At 36.5% G+C, this 22,028-nt stretch overlaps 3 protein-coding genes across 3 annotated transcripts; 2 read left to right on the top strand and 1 right to left on the bottom strand.

Annotated features, from left to right (window-relative positions):
* Nucleotides 1-1,542: 1,542 nt before the first annotated feature.
* Nucleotides 1,543-4,297, bottom strand: phf5a (PHD finger protein 5A). Its single transcript, XM_084135678.1, has 4 exons — nucleotides 4,156-4,297; nucleotides 3,669-3,692; nucleotides 1,930-2,096; nucleotides 1,543-1,708 (listed from the first exon to the last, which is right to left on the bottom strand). The coding sequence occupies exons 1-4, from the start codon at nucleotides 4,205-4,207 to the stop codon at nucleotides 1,619-1,621; spliced, it is 333 nt and encodes a 110-aa protein (XP_083991804.1). The 5' UTR covers nucleotides 4,208-4,297; the 3' UTR covers nucleotides 1,543-1,618.
* Nucleotides 4,298-5,407: 1,110 nt separating this feature from the next.
* aco2 (aconitase 2, mitochondrial) lies at nucleotides 5,408-15,847 on the top strand. The gene is made up of 17 exons (XM_084135491.1): nucleotides 5,408-5,469; nucleotides 6,538-6,680; nucleotides 7,318-7,576; nucleotides 7,749-7,841; nucleotides 9,180-9,338; nucleotides 9,436-9,586; nucleotides 11,579-11,683; nucleotides 11,767-11,858; nucleotides 11,954-12,059; nucleotides 12,149-12,306; nucleotides 12,435-12,508; nucleotides 13,193-13,304; nucleotides 13,415-13,693; nucleotides 13,768-13,959; nucleotides 14,065-14,197; nucleotides 14,289-14,410; nucleotides 14,548-15,847. Exons 1-17 carry the CDS (start codon nucleotides 5,434-5,436, stop codon nucleotides 14,677-14,679), a joined length of 2,346 nt encoding a protein of 781 aa, XP_083991617.1. The 5' UTR covers nucleotides 5,408-5,433; the 3' UTR covers nucleotides 14,680-15,847.
* A 685-nt stretch (nucleotides 15,848-16,532) lies between these two features.
* csdc2a (cold shock domain containing C2, RNA binding a) lies at nucleotides 16,533-19,868 on the top strand. Its single transcript, XM_084134971.1, has 4 exons — nucleotides 16,533-16,760; nucleotides 17,552-17,761; nucleotides 18,930-19,052; nucleotides 19,154-19,868. Exons 2-4 carry the CDS (start codon nucleotides 17,586-17,588, stop codon nucleotides 19,314-19,316), a joined length of 462 nt encoding a protein of 153 aa, XP_083991097.1. The 5' UTR covers nucleotides 16,533-16,760; nucleotides 17,552-17,585; the 3' UTR covers nucleotides 19,317-19,868.
* Nucleotides 19,869-22,028: the final 2,160 nt, after the last annotated feature.

Here is a 22,028-nt window from a genome sequence, read left to right as displayed (position 1 = left end):
AATGTAATGTTGATCAATATTGTATTTTGATCATGTTTAAAGAAAGACAATAAAACGATTATCGTGCTTATATTAGTAATATAACACTGTCTAAACCACACCGGACCAGAAAACAGCAAACAGAACCCATTATAATCAGTGATGCTGTAAACTGATCCTCATTCTGACTATTTCTGACATACTTAAAGCGCTCGTGCTACTTCTGACAACGAATTGCGGTGTAGTGTAGTGTTACACTCCACAGTAAGGTCCTATCACTTAACTTTAATTACTGTCTGCAGCCATTAACTAAGATTGACTTTACTTAGCCTTACATTTATTACAGTATTTAATCTTTTTTAACATTCATTGATAATGTTAGCTCAGGTCCATTGAATAATATCAAGAGATACAACTTTTGATTTCAATTATGCATTACGGAACCTTATTGTAATGTGCTACCATAAAATCTATATCGAATGTGTTAAATTTTGTTCTTATTCTTTCCTTCCTGTGACAGGGTGGCCCAGAGAGAAGCCACAAGCGTTTACGTTGAATTAAATCATTATATTAAGATACAGTGTATTTTGTAACCAAAATACCAACAACACGCAAAAAAAAAAAAAAAAAAAAAAACCGGCATAACAGGCTGGAGTTTTATTTATAAAAGTTTGAAACAAATCAGGACTCTAATTTTGAAATATCTATACTACTTCCAAAATGAGAGATAAAATATCCAATCTTAAAACCTAATCATACATTTTTTAAAATGAAAATCCACTGGAATCCACTGCCTCTTCAATGTACTGTATATCCTTTTGAGTGATTTGTAATGAGTGATTATAATCAAGGTATTCATATGATTTGAATGACTTCTTCAGGTGTATGGGATTTATGTAGTTACAGAATTGCATGTCTGTTTACTGGACAGCCAAGGTCACTGGGGTCACTCAAGCCCTTCTCTTACTTGACCAATTCTTAGTTAAAACATTTGCTTTATTTTTTTATCTATATAAAAAGAATAATAATGAATATTGTCTGAACCTCTAGCTGAGAGAAAGTACAACTTAGAATGTTTTGGGTCGGTTTCCTGATCAGAGCAAGAGCTCGACCAACTCCAACCTTGAAGAAGCTGTGTATCTGTGCGTGCGTTTCTGGTACTCTTTTGTACAGGACCTGACGTTCACGAGGTGAACAGCTGGCACGCAGGGGAGGTGGAAATGACCATCTGACAGACAAACTGGAGCCTAGAAACCCAGAATGGTGACCTCAGTAGAAATATTTAAAGCTTATCTGTGCCTTAACCAATCAGAATCATTCAATCTGACGTGATGACGTAGCTTAGTGATTGTGTGAGTATAATTGCTGCTGTAATGAGTGTGTACGCCTACGAACTCCTTGCTGAGTGTGTTAGCTGACTTCTGCTGATGAAAATGCAAACTATTCTAAATTTTCTTCAATTGATTGCATTTCTGACTCATGGTCTTCATTAATCATATCTGGTCCTTGGGTCTCTAACTGTAAATTCCCCTGTTGATTAACAGAATAATCAACACCACAACATTAAAAACAACTTTTTATTGTATCAACAAAATGGAAAACTCTTGCACTACTGCGACAAACAAAAATCCCTGTTTCTTCACCTCTTCTTAAAGCCATATTTTTTTCTCTCATAGAAAAGGTCAGTCTTCGAGCTGCCGAGGTTCACGATCTTGGGGCAGCCGTCTCTCTGAGAAACAATGAAACAAGACAGTTCTTCAGAAACTTAAAGTTAATATAATAAAAAGCATGCATCCAAAACCTAACGCATCATAATTGCATTTAAAAATTCAATATGAGAAACAGTTACCCAAGTACTGAATGAAGGAAGATATGGTTACACATCCCTGATACTGGGCAGAATAGATTTTGCATCAGTCGTTCAAACAATGATTAGGCAGATTTACTCACATCTTTCTCCTGGATGGTGCACTCTTTGCAGTAGTAGGCATCAGAAACTCCAGGACCTCCACAGATGACACAGCGCCCTTGGTAAGACCCATAGTTGCATTCATCACAGATACGAACTAGTGTGCAAGGCCTGACATAAGAGTCGCAGATAACGCATTTGCCATCACCTTAAAAAGAAAAGAAACAGAGCATAACATCATAGCAGCACCATCCTGATCACACGGAAGTGGCTTTCTGTTTACTGTATTCACGTAAACACAGTAGGTTATGTGTTAAAGGGATACTCCACTTTTTTTGGAAATAGGCTCATTTTACAACTCCCCCAGAGTTAAACAGTTGAGTTTTACCGTTTTCAAATCCATTCAGCCGAACTCCGGGTCTGGCAGTACCACTTTTAGCATAGCTTAGCATAGATCATTGAATCGGACAGGACCATTAGCATCTCTCTCAAAAAATGACCAAAGAGTAACTTCCAACGTGACCGGGACTAAGTTTGTCTAACCTATTAGACCTATTTTCAGGCACTGCGTCATTTCATTACGCCTGCTGCACTCATGGTACGGCAGCAAAGTTTCTTGATTATTACGCAGGAATGAGAGTATAGTTCCTAGCCATATCAGCCTAGAAAATCGCTACTTTTCATTTTCCGTCGGTTTTAGTACACGATATAACTACAGAAGAGTCAAGTTTTAAATAGGAAAAATATCGAAACTCTTTGGTCATTTTTTTGAGAGAGATGCTAATGGTCCTGTCCGATTCAATGATCTATGCTAAGCTATGCTAAAAGTGGTACCGCCAGACCTGGAGTTCGGCTGAATGGATTCGAAAACGGTAAAACTCAACTGTTTAACTCTGGGGGAGTTGTAAAATGAGCCTATGTCCAAAAAAAGTGGAGTATCCCTTTAAGAGTACGTGAATAGTTGGGAGAAAACAGGATGTGTAATATTCAATAATGTAATATTTAATGCACTTAATGTTGTTGATAAAGAATGGAATAAAAAAAAAATATCTTTGTATTTTTATATGAATATGGTACAAGATTGTCCTATTTAATGTGATAAATGAGTTTAAGTAATATAAAAGTAATCAAAGGTCAGATTATATTACGTTACATTACAACATTATGTTACTACAAAATTTGTCATGTAATTTGGAATCAGTAACCGACTATAATTTGCAAATAATCCACCCAGAACTGTTGACTTGTCTTCAATAATTGTTTGAGGACTTTTTTTATTTTATTACTTGCATTATTTAGCCTAGTATTCTGCTGTGGCAATCAATAAATTGATTGGTATCGAGAATTGTGAAATTTTGCAGGTATCTAAAACTTTGATATCAAAGCAACATTATTTCCAGCAAAATGTACTTGATTACATAGGCTATTGCAATAAATTAAGAATAAAATCACATATATAAGGTTTTGGTCAATATTCGCAAACTCATAAGCTAATACTTTCATAATTTGTGTCATAATTGAGCAGCCCTACTTCTACCATTGTGGCGTATATTAATCACTTGGTAACTCTGTCTTGAAATGTTTGTTGTCATTTTTTTTTTTTAAATGGACATTTTGCTACTGTTAAACAGTATTTATTTAGCATGCACAGTGATTAATTTTTCTTTAACTAATCATTTGTAAAACGAACAAATGTGATTTTTTTTTCAATAATAAAAATATTAAATGAGAAGAAACTGTTTGAAATGAAAGACACTGCTTTTAAATGAAAGAAACTTACATTTTTCACACAGTCTTCCAATGGCTGCAAAGAAAGGAAAGATAAAATTAGTTACAACTCACTCTATACTTGTTCAAATTGAAACCATGCAAATGAACAAAACAGCAAAAGGTACACAAAAATAATAATAATTATGACAATACTGCCCTCCAGGCTCCACCCATTAAACAAACGACCAAGTAACGTTACCTTTGCATCTTTGCTACAATACTTTATCAGATTTTTCTCAGAATAAATATCTGGTTAAGCCACTAACTAGCAACTAATAAGTTAACTTAGTCAGGGAGATATATTAAGTGTTGCCTTCATAAATAATTTAATCACTTCTCACTTTAATCTTAATACGACTATTCATTCATTTTAGCGCTTGCGAACATCCACTGCCTTGTTTAGCTATACGTTTGTTCGTTAAACAACTACATTACATAACAATTCATGTATTTAAAGCTTTTAATCAAATCTAGATCTAGTAAATATAAAGCCTTACCAACTCCAGCCTGTTTTCGGCAAAAAATCAAATCTGGGTGATGTTTTGCCATTATAAAAGAACAAACGTAGCCAGCTAGCGAGATACTAGCGGCGATGCAACGATGACCTTCGAACTTCCTTCTTCTGATTGTTCGGACTGAAGGATGAGCAGCAACTTACTGCCACCTACTGGACACAATACAACATGACCATGAGTATTACAGCATGAGAAAGATGGATTTGTACATCAATTTGCACATGTTTGTACATATTCGACTAAATAATCAAGATACCAGACACGTGTTTACAAGTGAAAAGAAACGTATCTCAACACGGGGACATTTAGTAAAATTCCATTCTCAATTAATCTGGAAATTGGTCCGGGAAAAACATGAACTCTGCGTTTGGTGAGGATTTAAAAAAAACTATAACACATATTTGATTTCTATGTTTGCAGATGCTGGAAAAGAATGTTCTTTTTGTAAAATTATAAACGCCATTTGTTCTATAATTGCATAAAATCAGTGTGCATTTTTTTTTGTCAGTGACAAATCCAACAAATAACAAATGATAAATAATCTAAGTATGATGTTATTTTCGTAAAAATAAATAAATAAATAAACACATATAGAATATTTTTCAATTAATTTAATCAAGAATAGGAAAATGAAGGTCTACGTCTATTGCAAAATATGGTAACACTTTACAATAAGGTCCCGCTTGTTAAAATGAACGTTAACTAACATTAACTAACAACGAACAATACATGTGTTATATTATGTATTAATTATTGTTAACGTTAGTTAATAAAAATACAACTGTCCATTGTTAGTTCATGGCCCATCAAATATTATTTACAGATACAACAATGTATTTAAAAAATGTATTACTAAATGTTCAGTGAAACCTTACAAAAAATAAATAAATAAAAATCTCTGTTTGGTTTTATATATTTTAATATTTTTAAATAAATGTTTCTATACTGTAATGTTTGTAGATAGATCACAGGTTTAGATATATTGTTAGAAATCTTTGTGTCATTTTAGACAAGGTCCTAAAAGTAAGAGATGCACACCTGGACAAAACATTACTAGAATTTAACATTACTTTAATTTTTCATTTTACTTTCATGTTTTTTACGTTCATAGTAATGAGTAAAAAAATATGAGCACCTTAAATTGTTGGTCTTTTAAAATAAGACACAATTAGATCCAAACATTTCAACATCCTTCCAAGACAATGAGTTCTTATACCCCGCGCGTCATATTCTCGCGTCACATCTTTGTCAGTGAACAAAATGGCAACCTACTGCTTAACCGTCACCCGGCTCCAGGTACATGCAAATCTCAATGTTATCTAGTCAACACGCATGGTTTGGATTTTTTTAATTAATGTATTAATGCCACCTATGTCTGTGCTTGCTAGTTTGAGCTGCTCGTAATGAGTGGTCTGACTGTTTTTGTGCTGAAATCTGCTCACAGGTCATTGTGGCCAAGGATGTCATAGCAGACGCGTTTGCGCTGCCGATGGCGTATAATCTTTATTTCCATCTGTTTCATACAAGACAGCCAAAGCACGAAACCAGAAATACTCACAGCTATTTCATTGATTCGCTCATTGTGTATTTTTCATGTCTGACTGTTTGGTTTTAGTCGCAAGGTGAACACAAGGTTAAAACAGCGTAGAGAGGATAACGGCGCTGTCGGTGTAGATTAACTAGTGACACCGCTACATGACAACGCCATGAAATCCTTGAAAGCAAATTAATACATTTTTATCTATCTAGCATTATTATATGTATTCTTAAAGTGGCATAACTTAACACCGGAGGTTTGATCACATTTAGCGAAATGAGCAGTTGTGATTTCAAAAATACAATACACTGTTAATCTATACTGATGTTGTCATTAATAATGTCAGACAAAAAACATACATGACAGCAGTTCGAACAATCTAGTAACATGTTCCTGTCCACATGAGGTCGAAAAAATAATAATACCCCATATAACCTTGATGCTGTCATGGATTTAGGCATCACATGTATGATAGAATGTTCTGGTCAAGATTGAGTATATATTTACTGTTTATTTGACAAGATATAAGATATATTTATTTGTTGTGTATGTCAACTTAAATGTATTTTTCAGTTCTCACTTTCATTACAATATTAGGGGATTTTACAACTTATTTCAAGGCATGAAAGTACACACAATCCCAAGAAGTCATAGACTTTTCTCTAGAAAATACAGATGTTTATTATTATTTATGATGTTCTCAAAAGTATTTAATCCTCTAAAATTTGTTGGAACCCTGTTTACATTATAATCTAGTTGTTTACAATGTGATTTCTGAGTTTGTGTTCCAGCTCTTTGTGTTCTGATTCCCTGTTTGTTTATTTCAGCTCGCTCTGGGTCAGGGAGCCCGTCGCTTTCATGTGGCGGCAGCCCTCAACGCGAAGGCCAAGGTGGCCATGAGCCGCTTTGAGCCAAGCAGTTGCGTCAACTATGACCAGCTTCGCTCAAATATTGACATTGTGCGCAAAAGGTCAGAAAGCATTACAGTGTTTTACACTCAATTTTATTTGCTTCCGCCCTTCTTATCTTTAATAAGGCGCCTCAGTGGCTCTTTTATTACTTTTACAGAAGAAAAATACTTTTTTCTTGCACTTGGTTAGTTTAAAGGGATACTCCACTTTTTTTGGAGTATCGTCATATCTCCAAAAAAGATATTGCGTCATATCATTACGCCTGCTGGACTCATGGTACGGCAGCAAAGTTTCTTGATTATTACGCAGGAATTAGAGTATAGTTCCTAGCCATATCAGCCTAGAAAATCGCAACTTTTCATTTTCCGTCGGTCTTAGTACACGATGTAACTACAGAAGAGTCAAGTTTTAAATAGGAAAAATATCGAAACTCTTTGGTCATTTTTTTGAGAGAGATGCTAATGGTCCTGTCCGATTCAATGATCTATGCTAAGCTATGCTAAAAGTGGTACCGCCAGACCTGGAGTTCGGCTGAATGGATTCGAAAACGGTAAAACTCAACTGTTTAACTCTGGGGGAGTTGTAAAATGAGCCTATTTCCAAAAAAAGTGGAGTATACTATCCCTTTAAAAAATGTATTGTCCTAAATCTTGTGAGTTTTTCCAAGTGCTTTAAATGTGAAATCGCATCTTCCAGACTCAATCGGCCACTCACCCTGTCAGAGAAGATTGTCTATGGCCATCTAGATGACCCGATTGGACAGGAAATCGCTCGAGGACGCACATATTTGCGCCTGCGTCCGGATCGAGTTGCCATGCAAGATGCAACGGCACAGATGGCCATGCTGCAGTTCATCAGCAGTGGACTCCCAAAAGTGGCAGTGCCATCCACCATCCACTGTGACCATCTTATCGAGGCCCAGACCGGAGGAGTCCAAGATCTACAGAAAGCAAAGGTGAATTATGCCATTTAGGGATGTTGTTGAAAGAGTACCATGCAAATGATTTGCTTGTATTCCAAACCTGTATGCATTTCTTTCTTCTGCTGAACACAAAATATATATATATTTTTTTTATTCTTTACTGATTTTATTCCACTATTTAATTCCTTTTCCCGCTGTCAACCAGGAAGTGAATCAAGAGGTTTACAGTTTTCTCGCTAGTGCTGGGGCTAAATATGGTGTTGGTTTTTGGAAACCTGGCTCTGGGATCATCCATCAGGTACTGGAGAAAAAAAAAACTTTTGACTAGTTGTTAACCAGTATGACTTTTTTTTTTCAGGTGGTTTGTCCATGACTATTAAATTTCACATAAGATGTACACATAATTGCTTTAAGGATGCTCCAATTGATCGGGCGCCAAACGTTATCGGCCGCTAAAGGTTGATCAGATGATGCAAAACTCGCGAGACAATTTTGCTATGCGCAGCTAAAATTGCTTCTCTAAATCAGCTAGATCAGTGATTGTTGCAAAATACAGTGCCCCGCTTTGTGAGTATTCGCTTAAACACCATCGGTTATGTAAACATAAACAGTTGGGAAATAAGTCGCATGTGTAACAGTATATTGGATCCGAGCATTCGGTCTTAAAGTGACAGCAGCCTAATATTCCTGCTGCTGTCTGTCATTAATGTTAATCAAACAGACATTAATCTATACAGTGAAGACTATGCAGTGTTTTATATTTGATTACTTTCTGTTGATAAAGACTGTTGTGGTTTATTATTATTATTATGATTATTATATATTTCACAGGAATTCTATATTTGTTAAGCTCTAAGCTGTTCCTGATCACCTCTAAGAATGGGAATGGAATATGTTGTACATGTTGCTTGACAATAAATAATGAGTTGTCAAATCATGATACTTTCTCATCTCTTAATTTTTTTGTTGTTAAGAATAGTTGGCCTATTATTTATTTCAGTGATGGGTATCAGTTGATCAGTGTCAGACAATAGTGCTTCCAGTGATCTGTAATCAGTGATCAGGCCCAAAAATCATGATCAGAGCACCCTTAAATTGCTTCATTAAAATGAATACTTAATTAATACTAAAAGTCAGAGTATCAGGGATGTGATTTTGTTTTCCCATATTTATACATTCTGTATTTTTCGGCCTGAAGGATGGCCCACGTAAATCTGAGGGAAACGTGCCAACCATCTTATCAAATTTGTTATGAGATTTGTTTATTACTAATTCGTGTAAAATAATTTGTTATCAATAAAAAAGATGATTTAAGGTCCCCTATCGTTTTTGGTCACAATAAAATATCTAACATTTGAAAGCCAAGAATGTAACGCATAAATATTAGTAGAATATTGTGATTTTACTGATATTCTGTAAAATATTATTATTATTACCCATTTTTATTTATTTATCACAATAGTATTGCAATAGTAATGTTTCTTTGCTTTAATTTTTACAATTTAAATGATTAAAAACAGTATTTTAAATAATAATAATGAGAGAAGTCATATTCCTTTTTTGTTATTAGCTGATCACAGGTTTGCAGTTTTGTTGCAAGCAAGCAATATGAATCAATCTTTTTTTTTTTTTTAAGATTATCTTGGAGAACTACGCGTACCCTGGAGTCATGTTGATTGGTACAGACTCACACACCCCTAATGGTGGTGGTCTGGGCTCCATCTGCATTGGAGTTGGTGGAGCTGATGCTGTTGATGTCATGGCAGGCATCCCCTGGGAGCTGAAGTGCCCAAACGTAAGCTGCTATTGTCCGTATATATTGAACTTAACACTTGCTATCTAAAATTGGGCAACTGGAAGTGTTTATTTATAGGTTCTATCTGCTTTTCCAGGTCATCGGTGTGAAATTAACTGGCTCATTATCTGGCTGGACCTCACCAAAAGATGTCATCCTTAAAGTTGCCGGTATTTTGACTGTGAAGGGTGGCACTGGTGCCATTGTGGAGTATTACGGCCCTGGTGTGGACTCTATCTCCTGCACAGGTGAAAACTTGCTTAAGCAATATTTAGATTGGATTCATTTTCTAAATAATGTTTGAGATACAATTATTAATATTGGACATCATTTAAAGCATCAACAACTTCATTTGTTAATTAAGATTAAGACTAAGATTAATTAGGGTATGGTTACATAAGGTAGTTAAGTTAGGGATCATACCTGTAGCTGATATTACAGTGAACATTTTGAGTTTTTACAGTGACCATTTTTAACTTTCCTTCCTTAAAGGATAGAGCCTTTCTTTCCTCCACTTTTCTAACTTTAGTTAGTGTGTAATGTTGCTGTTTGAACATAAACAACATCTGCAAAGTTACAATGCTCAAAGTTCAAAGCGAAGGAAGATATTTTCTTTTAAAGAAATTGCTTTTAAAGGACTACAACAAATGGCTGGTAGGGACTACAGGACATTCCTCCCGGGTTAGTGACATCACTAACCCTAAAATTTACATAAACCCCGCCCCCGGAACACGATTTATATATGATCAAGACAGAACATGCTAATCAATGACAAGAAGATAACTACACATAAGCTACATAAATTAATCAACTAACTATTCAGAAATGTCCTGTTGCATTCTACATGTCACCTCTTCTTGAGTCTCTTCATCATTGTCTGACTGCTCCGCCCTCTGTGCTGGGAGCAGCAGCTCATTTGCATTTAAAGGAACAGACACAAAACGGTGCGTTTTTGCTCACCCTCAAAAATATAAAAATATCTGTGGGGTATTTTGAGCTAAAACTTCACATACACACTCTGGGGACATCAGAGACTTATTTTACATCTTGTGAAAAGGGCATTATACCACCCCTTTAATTTGGTCAACTGTTACTTTGAGCTGAAAGTCTGTATCCATAATGGAAGGTCTAAATACATAATTATAGTGCACCAGGGTGTGCAGTGATAAATTTAGCTTTAGTTGCGGTGTTCAACGAAGGTCATAATGAATGAGAAGCGTTAAGACGTTATTGTCCAGATGGAATTAGATTTCTCAGAGGATGGCAATTAGCTGACAAACAGTATGTTATTTGCTTCATAATTTTTATAGGTAGAGTGAAGAAAAACAGGCATGTTGAATACTACGAAGCCCTTTAAGGTACACGGTGATGAAAAAAAATATGAGATGGGAGGAAAAAATATATTTCAATGCTTTTGCGTTCCCCAAAGAAACTTGGAAACTTGAAAACTTGTAAAACATTTTGTGAGAGAACGTAATATTTCTCAGGAGAACGTAAAACATTTTGTGAGCGAATGCAGTTTTTCGGGGGAACGCAAAACATTTAGTGACAGAACGCAATACTTCTTGAGGGAACGTAAAACATTTTGTGAGCGAGCGCATTCAGAGCAATATTTCTCAGGGGAACGCAAAACATTTTGTGAGCGAACCCAAAGTTTCTCTGGAGAATGCAAAACATTTTGTGAGCAAACTCAATATTTCTCGGGGGAAGGCAATCATTTGCGAGAGAACACTAAAACATTGACATAATTTTTCCTCCCATGTCATATTTTTTTCCTTTTACCATGTTCCTTAGGGGTTCCGTAGAATATAGATGGGATTAAAATCACTTGTAAATCTGTGAAACACAAATGTACAGTCCAATTTGGATGTTTTTAGTTTCCCTAATGCCACTCAAACACTAAATGACCTTGGAAGTCGTCGGATTGCTGTCTTGTCACATTATTGTCTCCATGTCAGTTCCTGTCAAAAAACATTTCACACTGCAGAACTTAAATTTCAGACTGCTAAATATCTCTCGTCCATCAGGGCTTCTCTAAGGTCATGTCTTTGATAATTTAAACATAACCTGCATGAATGTGCCTCAGAATTATAAAAAAAAAATTGTTTTGCGCCAATCTCTATGAACTGCCGGCGATCTCAAAATCAGGCCTAAAATCGTGTACTGTGTTGGTGGCATAAGGAGGGCGTGTTATATCAGTCACTTGAAAATCTGAATATGCTTTTGGGTTTTCTAATCAGGAATGGCCACCATCTGTAATATGGGTGCTGAAATTGGAGCCACCACCTCTGTGTTCCCTTACAACCACCGTATGAGGACATACTTGGAGAAGACTGGTCGTGGAGGTAAGCAGCGGTAGTCTCTCATCAATGGATAATTCAACTGTCTCTTCAAAAGTTTGGCCTCTCATTCTACTTTTCCCTCTCAGAAATCGCTGTTCTATCAAATGAGAATCAAGATCTGCTGGTTCCTGATTCGGGTTGTCATTACGACCAGGTGATAGAGATTAATCTAAGTGAGGTAAGAGCAGGTCAGTTAAGGTAAGCAAGTTGAATGAATCTTACAGTTAAGTGTTAAAAATTCACTTCAACATGATTTATTATCCTCCTTTACAGCTGAAGCCTCACATCAATGGCCCATTTACTCCTGACCTGGCCCACCCTGTTTCAGACATCGGGTCTGTCGCTGAGAAAAATGGCTGGCCCCTGGATGTTAAAGTTGGTCAGTGATTTAGACTCCACCCCATTTTAATGGCCATTGATATACTTTTATTATTCTATAAAATTGCTCCCTGTCCATGAACATTACAGGTCTGATTGGAAGCTGCACCAACTCCAGTTATGAGGACATGGGCAGAGCTGCCTCCGTGGCCAAACAAGCACTCGACAAAGGACTCAAAAGCAAAGCCCAGTTCACAATCACCCCTGGGTCCGAGCAGATTCGTGCCACGATTGAGAGAGATGGCTTTGTGAGTCTGAGTTGGAGAGCCCTGGGATTTTATGATTTGGAATAGCTTGAAATTGGTTGTGTGTTCGTCCAATTTACTTGATTGTTCTGCGTTTAGTCTAACAATTGAATGTGTTTCTTTACCTGCAGGCCAAAGTGTTGAGGGATGTTGGTGGAGTTGTCCTGGCTAATGCCTGTGGACCCTGCATTGGTCAGTGGGACAGGTAAAGTATTTGTATTCAACGCATGTTTTAATTCAACATTGTAGATTTTCTTTGATACACTACTGTTCAAAAGTTTGGGGTATATAATATTGAGAAATATTAATACAATTTATACTACAGGGCTGTTGATTGGTTGATGAACCAATCTTCAAATCATGGCTGCATTACAATACTTTAAAGTATGCTTTACTGACACTTTCCCAGGTGCTTTGATGAATAGAAAGTTCAAAAGAACATTTATTTGAAATGTAACATCTGTTTTAACATTAAAAGTGTTTTACTGTAAATTATCAATTTTAAGCATCTTTGCTGAATAAAAGTAAAAAAGTAAGATAATAGTAAAAAAATAAGTAATATGTAAGGAAACATGTCGAGTTTGCCAGCTATTATCACAAACTAAATTAAGGTAATAATACAGGGTTACTTGCTAAAATATTGGCTATGAAATTGATTTCAGTTGATTAATTGTATTATGTGAGAAGGTTGAGAGCTCTGAGTCACATGAGAGATATGAGACTAGAAAAATCAGGTGCCTGGGACAACGTTTATAGTTTAGCATCATTATCCAAAAATATTTGACCTTAATTCCACGAGTGACCAATCAGAATCAAGTAATTCAAAGAACTGTGTAATAAAGCTATGTAATAAAGCCATATCATAAACCAATAAAAATCTTTCTTGCAGACGTGACGTTAAGAAGGGAGAAAAGAACACCATTGTTACATCATTCAACAGAAACTTCACGGCCAGAAATGACGCTAACCCTGCCACTCATGCTTTTGTCACCTCACCAGAGGTATTTCGCACCTGCTCACAAATCTGTGAATGTTTTTCCCCCAAAACCATTTGTATGAAGTCTTACCAATTTATTTATTTTTTCACTTTTTCATATCATTTGTGTTGCAGATTGTCACAGCCCTTGCCATTGCAGGCACACTGAATTTCAACCCTGAGACTGACTTTCTCACAGCCCCCAACGGAGAGAAGTTTAAACTGGTGCCGCCCACAGGAGATGAGCTTCCTGCTCGTGACTTTGACCCAGGTCAGGACACCTACCAGCACCCACCACCTGATGGGTCTGGTCTGAAAGTAGATGTGAACCCTCAGAGCAACCGCCTGCAGCTGCTCGAGCCCTTCGACAAATGGAGTGGGAAAGACCTTGAGGACCTCCAAGTGCTCATCAAGGTAAGTTTTAGTCATGGATGTTTGAAATTCTGGTTTTCAATATCACTCTGAACCATGTAACTCAATTCTGTCAGGTGAAAGGAAAGTGCACCACTGACCACATCAGCGCTGCCGGACCCTGGCTTAAGTTCCGTGGCCACCTCGATAACATCTCCAATAACCTTCTCATTGGTGCCGTTAATACTGAGAACGATGCCGTCAATAAAATTCGCAACCTTCTAACTGGAGAGTTTGGTGGCGTCCCTGATGTTGCCCGCCATTACAAAGTAAATGCTACTTTTTTTATATATGAGTCATTTATGTTTTCTGCCTATTGAGAGCATTTGTATTCATAACGATTTCTGGATGTTCTGTAATCTCCTCACTTGCAGAAGCACAATGTTTCATGGGTAGTTGTTGGAGATGAGAACTACGGTGAGGGATCCAGCAGAGAGCACGCGGCTCTGGAACCCAGACATCTAGGAGGGAGGGCCATCATTGTGAAAAGCTTTGCTAGAATCCATGGTAAGTGAATTTGATCGCCTTTTTTCCCTGTTTGAAGCCAAGCGTCTCATTTAGCGATCGATTTGAATGAATTTGTCATGGCTGTCAACAGAAACTAACTTGAAGAAACAGGGTCTGCTGCCCCTCACCTTCTCCAATCCTGCTGACTACGACAAAATCCGCCCAGATGATAAAATCTCCATTACAGGGCTTAAGACCTTTGCCCCTGGAAAGGTAAGACTTATTCTGTTAAACAGTTTCTAGTTTATATGCATCTTTCCTGGTTTGTGTTAAGGCTAAAAGATTTTTAAAGTCTTATCCGATTTTTAAAACATGACGCTAAAAATCTATTTAATCTATTGTTCCTTTAGCCCCTTAATGCCATCATCAAGCACATTGACGGAAGCTCGGAAACTATCGTGTTGAACCACACCTTCAATGAAACCCAGATTGAATGGTTCAAGGCAGGCTCCGCCCTCAACAGAATGAAAGAGCTTCAGTAATGAGTGTGATTGGCCATCGATATACATATTTGGGAGGGGGAGGGGTTATGCATCAAGGAGGAGGATTGGTATGTGTATGAAAGGTTTAAATGCTCTCATGTAATTATGATCTGAAGTATACACAATACATTTTCAAAACTGTACTGCATAGACAAGTCATGTCAATACGCACACTTCTCAAATCTATATAATATATTGCAGAGGCAGATAAAAGATGTGAAGTTTAGCAACTGTAATGCTTATAAATTTCAAGCTGGGTCTGTTTATTACAGAATGGAGAATTAAAAAAATAAGTTAACCTACAAAAGATGCTAAGCACATACATGTTAGTGGGAGACACCAGAGTTTAATTCATAAAATCATCCAAATATCTGTGCAGGTGTTCATGCAACTGTTGATTATTAATTTCTGTTATTTGAAATATTACACTTAACTGTAATGAGAGCTGCTTGTGAATTTACTGTCCTGTTATCGGCTCTATTGATGGAATGATATCTTATTTCACACGATTCTAACAACTGCTTTTCCACTTTTCATTATTGGTTTTCTTGTTCATGCAAGCTTGAAACTTGACCAGTTGTTGTGCGTGTCGCTAATTCTTACTGTGAGTCAGAGTGACTTGTCTATTCCTTGTTATCAAACCTTGGCAGATTCTATCATACACAACACCAAAATCTTATCAAATATGTCTGTACTGAATGCACAGAAGGTCAAATCTGTTCATGTTTTAAACATAATGCTTATTTATAAACCTTTGCAGAGAATTTCGGATGTGCATTATCTTAAGTGTTTTGGACGACAGTTATTGAGTAATGGATCAGTAATCAGATCTCCAACCTCTTGAGCACCTTTTCTGTATATTTGAGTGCCCTTTTTTGTAGGGTTGTTTTCTTTTCTTTCATTCGGAGCTGTACCCATGTCAAAGCAGTGACATCAATCACTCTGACCAGCAGACGATAGCAACTACTAAGACACCAAGGTGTAAATTACTAGCTTTGTCTGACTCAACATGTTTGTGCTCATCAGATGAACTTTTACTGCTCGTAACGCCACACAAACACAGCCTCTTGGTAATAACTCCATTATTTTTTCCTTTTTTTCCTTGTTTGAGAGGAAATGAATGCTGATCAGTCACAGTGGGTTATAAAATAAAAGCCATTTCAAATAATTCAGTCCTTGTTAATGTATGTATTGGACTCGTGCCTTTTTTTCCCCTCGCAACATTATATTGTATGTACACCCTATATTGGTAAACAATATATAATATAGCTATGCATGCAGGTTTTCAATATTTTAGATGCTATGGACCCCCAAATGTGATCATCTTTGTGCGAGGGAACCCCATCCTTAAATTTAAAAGGCAGCTATATATTTGAATGTACAAAGACTCAATTTATACTGTGAAAATGTTATATTATAAATGTGTAAAGTAGTATTTGGAAAATATTTTAACTACTATTACATTTTTAAATTGCTAGGTTTTTATTTTTGCGTTTTTATTCTGCTTTTCTCTAAACTTTTCTATGGACCCACTACCACTCCCTTGCGGCCCCTGGTGGTCCCCGGACCCACTGGTGTTCAATATAGTTTTGTTCTGATTATAGTGATTAAATTCTTCTTAATCCCTCGATCTTATAGAGTATCGTTGACTGAACTGTAATACGTTTAAATATTATGAAGAAACATAAATAACAAGCCCTGTATACAGCATCACATCTACATCGCGACGCGTCAAAACTAGGACGCGCCTGTATTACATTATGAGCCCTCTGATTTGACGACTGAAGGCTGACGTCAGGATTCTGCCGCGTGCAGCGTAGTGTCGTTGATTATAATTGGAGCGTTTTTGTTTTGTCGCGTCGCGTTGCGTCTCACGCGTTCAATTTTGATGGGGTGTCCCTCCCTCTCCACCCGTAACCTCATTTATTGTGTGCTACGCAGGGGTCCATTGAGTCGAATATGTGGACCACGAATGATAGACATTTAATAGTGGATTCTAGTGTAGCTATGTAGATATATTTGTTTCCGCGGCGCTCGAGATAACAACCAACAAATTGGTATCCACTTTAACGTACAGTACGGTAAGAATTTCATCATTATCCTAATGTATTTTCCTATCCCGTCTGTATATATTACCGTTGATTGAAAACGCCTTTACTGTTATGGTGTCGCATGCCGTGCACTGGAGAAGCTGAGAGTAATTCCTCGACGTTTGTCAACATCCTGTATTGTTGAGCGCAGGTTGATAGTATGGTAATAAAGCACACATACTCGCAGTTTAATCACAGTCACTGTCGATTAGACTGATATGGAGTCTGCGGTACACAGATGCTTGGCCTTTCTTAGACTGCAGGGCAGAAACCAGTGGTGCATTGGAAAACAATGAAAAGGAAACAGTCTCCCCAAGTAATAAGATCTGATGTGTCCCGAATCCCGATGCAGCTGCTGCACCCAGATTTGAGGGCAAAGACAACAACACAGTAAAAACTGATCAAATCAGACTGGATATTTCAAAGAAACCGTTTTGTCATATACTGTTATATACATTTGTGTACTGTGTACATATAAATACACACATATGCACGTATACATTTAAGAAAAATGTGTTATTTATATATGACATATTTATATATAATATAAATTGTTTAAACGTATATACATGCAAATATTTCTTAAATATATTTCTTAAATATTTATATATACAAAATAATTATACACAGAACACACACATATATTATGTAAATACAAACTTTTATTTTGGATGCAATTAATCGTTGCCCAGCACTAATGTATGTATGTGTGTATATATATATATATATAAAATACAAATGTTATGTATTTTCTCTCTGATTTAACCCATTTTTCAAACCAGAGGCCTCATCTCATCTCCAGTGAACTTCACACCAATGGCTGATTCAGACAGCACATCTACATCTGATCAAAAGCTGCACTGCCCACATACACCCGTCTCTCTTTCATTACCTTTCCTGAGGGAAGGCAGTGATGTCTTTGAGAGGAAACCGCATCAGAAAGGGGAACCTCTTAGCCCACTGCCAACCAAACGCACACGCACCTATTCAGCGTGAGTACCTGTGTTAACAGTGTCAAAATATGTATATACTTATGTGCAAAAAGGATTTTGAATGATTTTTAAATTCTGTCTCACTTTAATGTTGTTGATAGATATTTTTTTTTTTTTACCAATATTGACACTTGTCTACTTTGTTGTTCAGTATTGGGTCTACCGATAAGTGCAAAGAGAGTGAAAAACATACAACAGTTTAATCAATTTAAAGATCTCAAGTCAAATAAATAAATAAAATGAAACAATGAAAATACATTTTGTGGCCATTAAGACTTCAAATCAGCGGGAAAAAATAAGAAAAAAAATTCTTGATTTTTAATGTTTAATATGTGGGCTGTGCACCGATTAATCGCATCCAAAATTAAGTTTGTGTTTACATAATATTTGTGAATATAAATTTTATATATACAGTATATACAATCAGATATTTCTTAAATGTATACATATACAAAATAATTATACACAGTACACACACATATATTGTGTAAACAAACTTTGCGATCAATCGTGATTAATCCTTGCACAGCCCTAATTATTTATTTAATAATAATTATTTATGTATATAATATAATTTAATATTTATAAATAATATATTCATATTATTTATAATATTTATATAAAATATAATGCATTTATATTTGCATAATAATGATTATTTACTATTGTCAAAAGCAGAAGTAAAACGATAGTTAAACATGTTCTGCATTGGCGAACAGTCTGCCCTGTTGGAGACGAAGATGAAGGAGGAGAGAGAGGTAGATATTAATATCAGCCAGTTTAACTTTATTAATAAACAAAACAAAGGAGATAATAAAAACACAGGAATCGTAGGAGTACAACAACGTAACAGCTTTGGCTTCAACTCAAAGGCAATACAGGACAATGGACAGAACTAAACTCAGGGCTTAAATACACAAGATAATGACAAAACATAAACCTGATACAGACACTGAAATATATATATATATAAAAAATAATGGTTATTGTATTGAAAAACTGTATAGAGAATATATGGATGTATTGAAAAAGAAAAAAAAATAGTATTGGTGCACCATATATTGTTGTGTTCATTTCAACAAAACATAAAGAGATGTTTTGCTCTTCTTATTTACTAAAATGAATCATGTTAGTTGATTTGAGCCTCTTTCCTCTGGTGTTTTATCAGATCGGTGAGAGCCAAATCTGGACCCGTCTTCAAGGGCATTTGCAAGAACTTCTCCAGGTCACAAGGTCATGGATTCATTCAACCCTCCCATGGAGGAGAAGACATATTTGTTCACATCTCAGAGTAAGTGAATATACAAATATAATTTTAGAAATATACAATAAAAAAAATACTTGTAGTTGTAGCATCTATTTGTTTAACCACGGTTCTCTTTTTTTATCTAGTATTGAGGGTGAATATGTGCCTATGGAGGGGGATGAGGTGACCTACAAAGTGTGTCCTGTTCCTCCCAAGAACATAAAGTTCCAAGCTGTTGATGTGGTGATCACCAACCTTTCTTCCGGAAGGAAGCACGAGACCTGGTCTGGGCAAGTTATCAGCTCCTAGCTCACACATTCAAGCCCAATAGAGGAAGAAAGAGATAAAGGAAGGGATTTAACTCACGGTGCTCATGCTGGCGTAAAATGGTGTTGTGTGTAAGTAGGATAGGGATGGAATAGTAATTAGGGTTATGCAACTGTTGTTTTTTTCCAGCCTGGCAAATAAGCAACAGGAAGTTGGTCTGTTTGGAAAATGGTTCGGGATGCAAGTCAGCTGAGCTTTGATATAGCATTGCCAGAACATAACATAACATATGTCATAACTGTGAGCAGCAGTGTTGCCCTTGTTTGAATATTTGTCATTTATATGCACTTAATTATGTATTTATTTTCATTTTATGTACAGAGGCATTTGATTTCATTGTGCTGTGTATGTTCAAGTCATTTATGTAAAACGGATTTCCTAAAATAAATGAATGCGTATCAATGAAAACTTTCATTTCTTTACTTGTAATTGATAGGACTGGTATTAGTTTTCTGTAACAAATCACAAAAATCTGTTAATTTTGTCAAGAACAATGCTTCTTATGATAATTCTAATAAAATTGAAATAACATAATCATTCAATGCAGTGTTATTTTCACAAATTGTACTTTAAGTTTTTCCTGGACAGATTTTTAAATTCCACTCAGATTATGTACATAAAGTGCTTATAGAGATATCATTTATCTCTGCGAATTTGGAGATTGCAAAAGTAAATGCGTAATCAGGAATGAAAATAAATATTCAAATGTTATGTATCAAATAAATAATTGAATACATATTTTTTTTTATTATAAAATTTCCACTGATTACTGCATGTATATCAAATATACATAAAGTATAGGCCTATATAAAATGAAAAACTAAATACACGTATTATACACTATTATCCAGTGTCAAAACCCAAAGTGTTCCCTTATAAAGACTTTTACAAGTGTCCAAGTACAGCCATGAATTCAATAAATGTGTTGCGTGATGTAGTGCCACTGCCATCTATCGGCAGAAGAGAAGCAAGAGGTGACATGTGTACAGATGTCCGCTAGGGAGCAGTACATTATGAAAACTAGAGATTGTGGTTATGTGGAAATCATTAAAGGGGACATATCATGCCAAATGCACTTTTTTAGCCCTTAAATGCATTTTGTTGTATATTTGGAGTGTTTAGAAGTACAGAAAATATGAAATTATTCTCTTCAGGTGCTTCGTTGATATCTTTATATTCTGTTTTGGTCATATTTTTCAACCTGTTCCGATTTTTCTGTTTACTATGACGTTTTTTGAACTATTACGTCACAGTATTTGCAGCGGAACTGCCAAATAAGGACATTGACTTCCGGCCCAACACTTCGAGCAATCCGCCATTTTTATTTCTCGCTGCAATTTTGTAGTCCAAGCTAAAGGATGCAGAAGTTACGATGTTAAGTTAAAATGATCGGTTGTTGGATGTAGTAACCCACACGCTTCATTACACCGTTTAATGTAGATGAACTGCCGCGCTTGTAACAGGTGTGTCGCGCGCGCGCTCTCTCTCTCTCTCTCTCTCTTCAGAGCCAGGCGAAAGTGTAAACAAGACATCACCGTCTCCAAACTAGACGGTGTCTTGCTCTCTCTCCCTCGCACATATTAATCAAAATAAATCGACACGGTGGTAAAAGGTCGGAAGACCAAAGTTTCATGTGTAAATACAGTACACACCATTGCGATACATCCATATGAAGACGTTGTTCTACAGGTTCGTCGTCTTCATTTTCATCTCGCACCGGCTCCGACTCTGGCTCGAACATGTAAGGCTGGCTGGACAAGTCTTCCGTTGTTGACATTTTGTTAAAGGGTTAGTTCACCCAAAAATGAAAATTCTGTCAGTAATTACTCACCCTCATGTTGTTCCAACCGCGTAAGACCTTCGTTCATCTTCGGAACACAAATTAAGATATTTTTGATGGATCACTTCTCCATAGGCTGCTAGGTGACCGAAACTTGCTGGCCAAGAAAAGTTATTAAAGAGATCGTTAATATAGTCCAAGTGACTACAGTGGCTCAATCTTAAGTATATCAAGCGACGAAAATACTTTTTGTGCGCACAAACAAACAAAAATAACGACTTTATTCCACTATTCATTTCCTTCTCTCTGGGCCTCTAGTTGGTTCACGTAGTGTTTTTGCGCTGCGCGTCTGTGTTAAACGTCACCACGTAGGCTCACAATTGGCCGACGCTGGTCATGTGTGTGATGCGTGATGACGTGCAACACAGACGCGCAGCGCAAAAACACTACGAGGCCCAGAGAGAAGGAAATTAATAGTGGAATAAAGTCGTTATTTTTGTTTGTTTGTGCGCACAAAAAGTATTCTCGTCGCTTGATATACTTAAGATTGAGCCACTGTAGTCACTTGGACTATATTAACGATCTCTTTAATAACTTTTCTGGGCCAGCAAGTTTCGGTCACCTAGCAGCCTATGGAGAAGTGATCCAGCACTCAGATTTCATCAAAAATATCTTAATTTGTGTTCCGAAGATGAACGAAGGTCTTACGCGGTTGGAACAACATGAGGGTGTAATTACTGACAGAATTTTTATTTTTGGGTGAACTAACCCTTTAATAACGTGTGAATAAAAAGTTTCTGTGCCGCTAGATAATCGTATCTCTGCTATCAAACTACAAAAATGGCCGAACGGGGTGGAGTTGAACCGAGTGTGGGCGGGGTATGAAGTGTCTCAATTGTATTTAAAGAGACCGC

Source organism: Abramis brama, assembly GCF_963993115.1.
Source record: "Abramis brama genome assembly, chromosome: 14".
Classification (NCBI taxonomy): domain Eukaryota; kingdom Metazoa; phylum Chordata; class Actinopteri; order Cypriniformes; family Leuciscidae; genus Abramis; species Abramis brama.
This window is presented reverse-complemented; position numbering and strand designations above follow the sequence as displayed.

Coding starts and splice junctions, on each gene's coding strand:
- aco2 (XM_084135491.1), top strand. CDS start 5,434: ATGGCAACCTACTGCTTAACCGTCACCCGGCTCCAG. Junction 6,681..7,317: donor ATTGACATTGTGCGCAAAAG/GTCAGAAAGCAT, acceptor CGCATCTTCCAG/ACTCAATCGGCCACTCACCC. Junction 9,339..9,435: donor GGGAGCTGAAGTGCCCAAAC/GTAAGCTGCTAT, acceptor CTGCTTTTCCAG/GTCATCGGTGTGAAATTAAC.
- csdc2a (XM_084134971.1), top strand. CDS start 17,586: ATGGCTGATTCAGACAGCACATCTACATCTGATCAAAAGCTGCACTGC. Junction 17,762..18,929: donor CGCACACGCACCTATTCAGC/GTGAGTACCTGT, acceptor GTGTTTTATCAG/ATCGGTGAGAGCCAAATCTG. Junction 19,053..19,153: donor ATATTTGTTCACATCTCAGA/GTAAGTGAATAT, acceptor TTTTTTATCTAG/TATTGAGGGTGAATATGTGC.
- phf5a (XM_084135678.1), bottom strand. CDS start 4,207: ATGGCAAAACATCACCCAGATTTGATTTTTTGCCGAAAACAGGCTGGA. Junction 3,693..4,155: donor CCGAAAACAGGCTGGAGTTG/GTAAGGCTTTAT, acceptor CTTTCTTTGCAG/CCATTGGAAGACTGTGTGAA. Junction 2,097..3,668: donor TGGAAGACTGTGTGAAAAAT/GTAAGTTTCTTT, acceptor TTTCTTTTTAAG/GTGATGGCAAATGCGTTATC.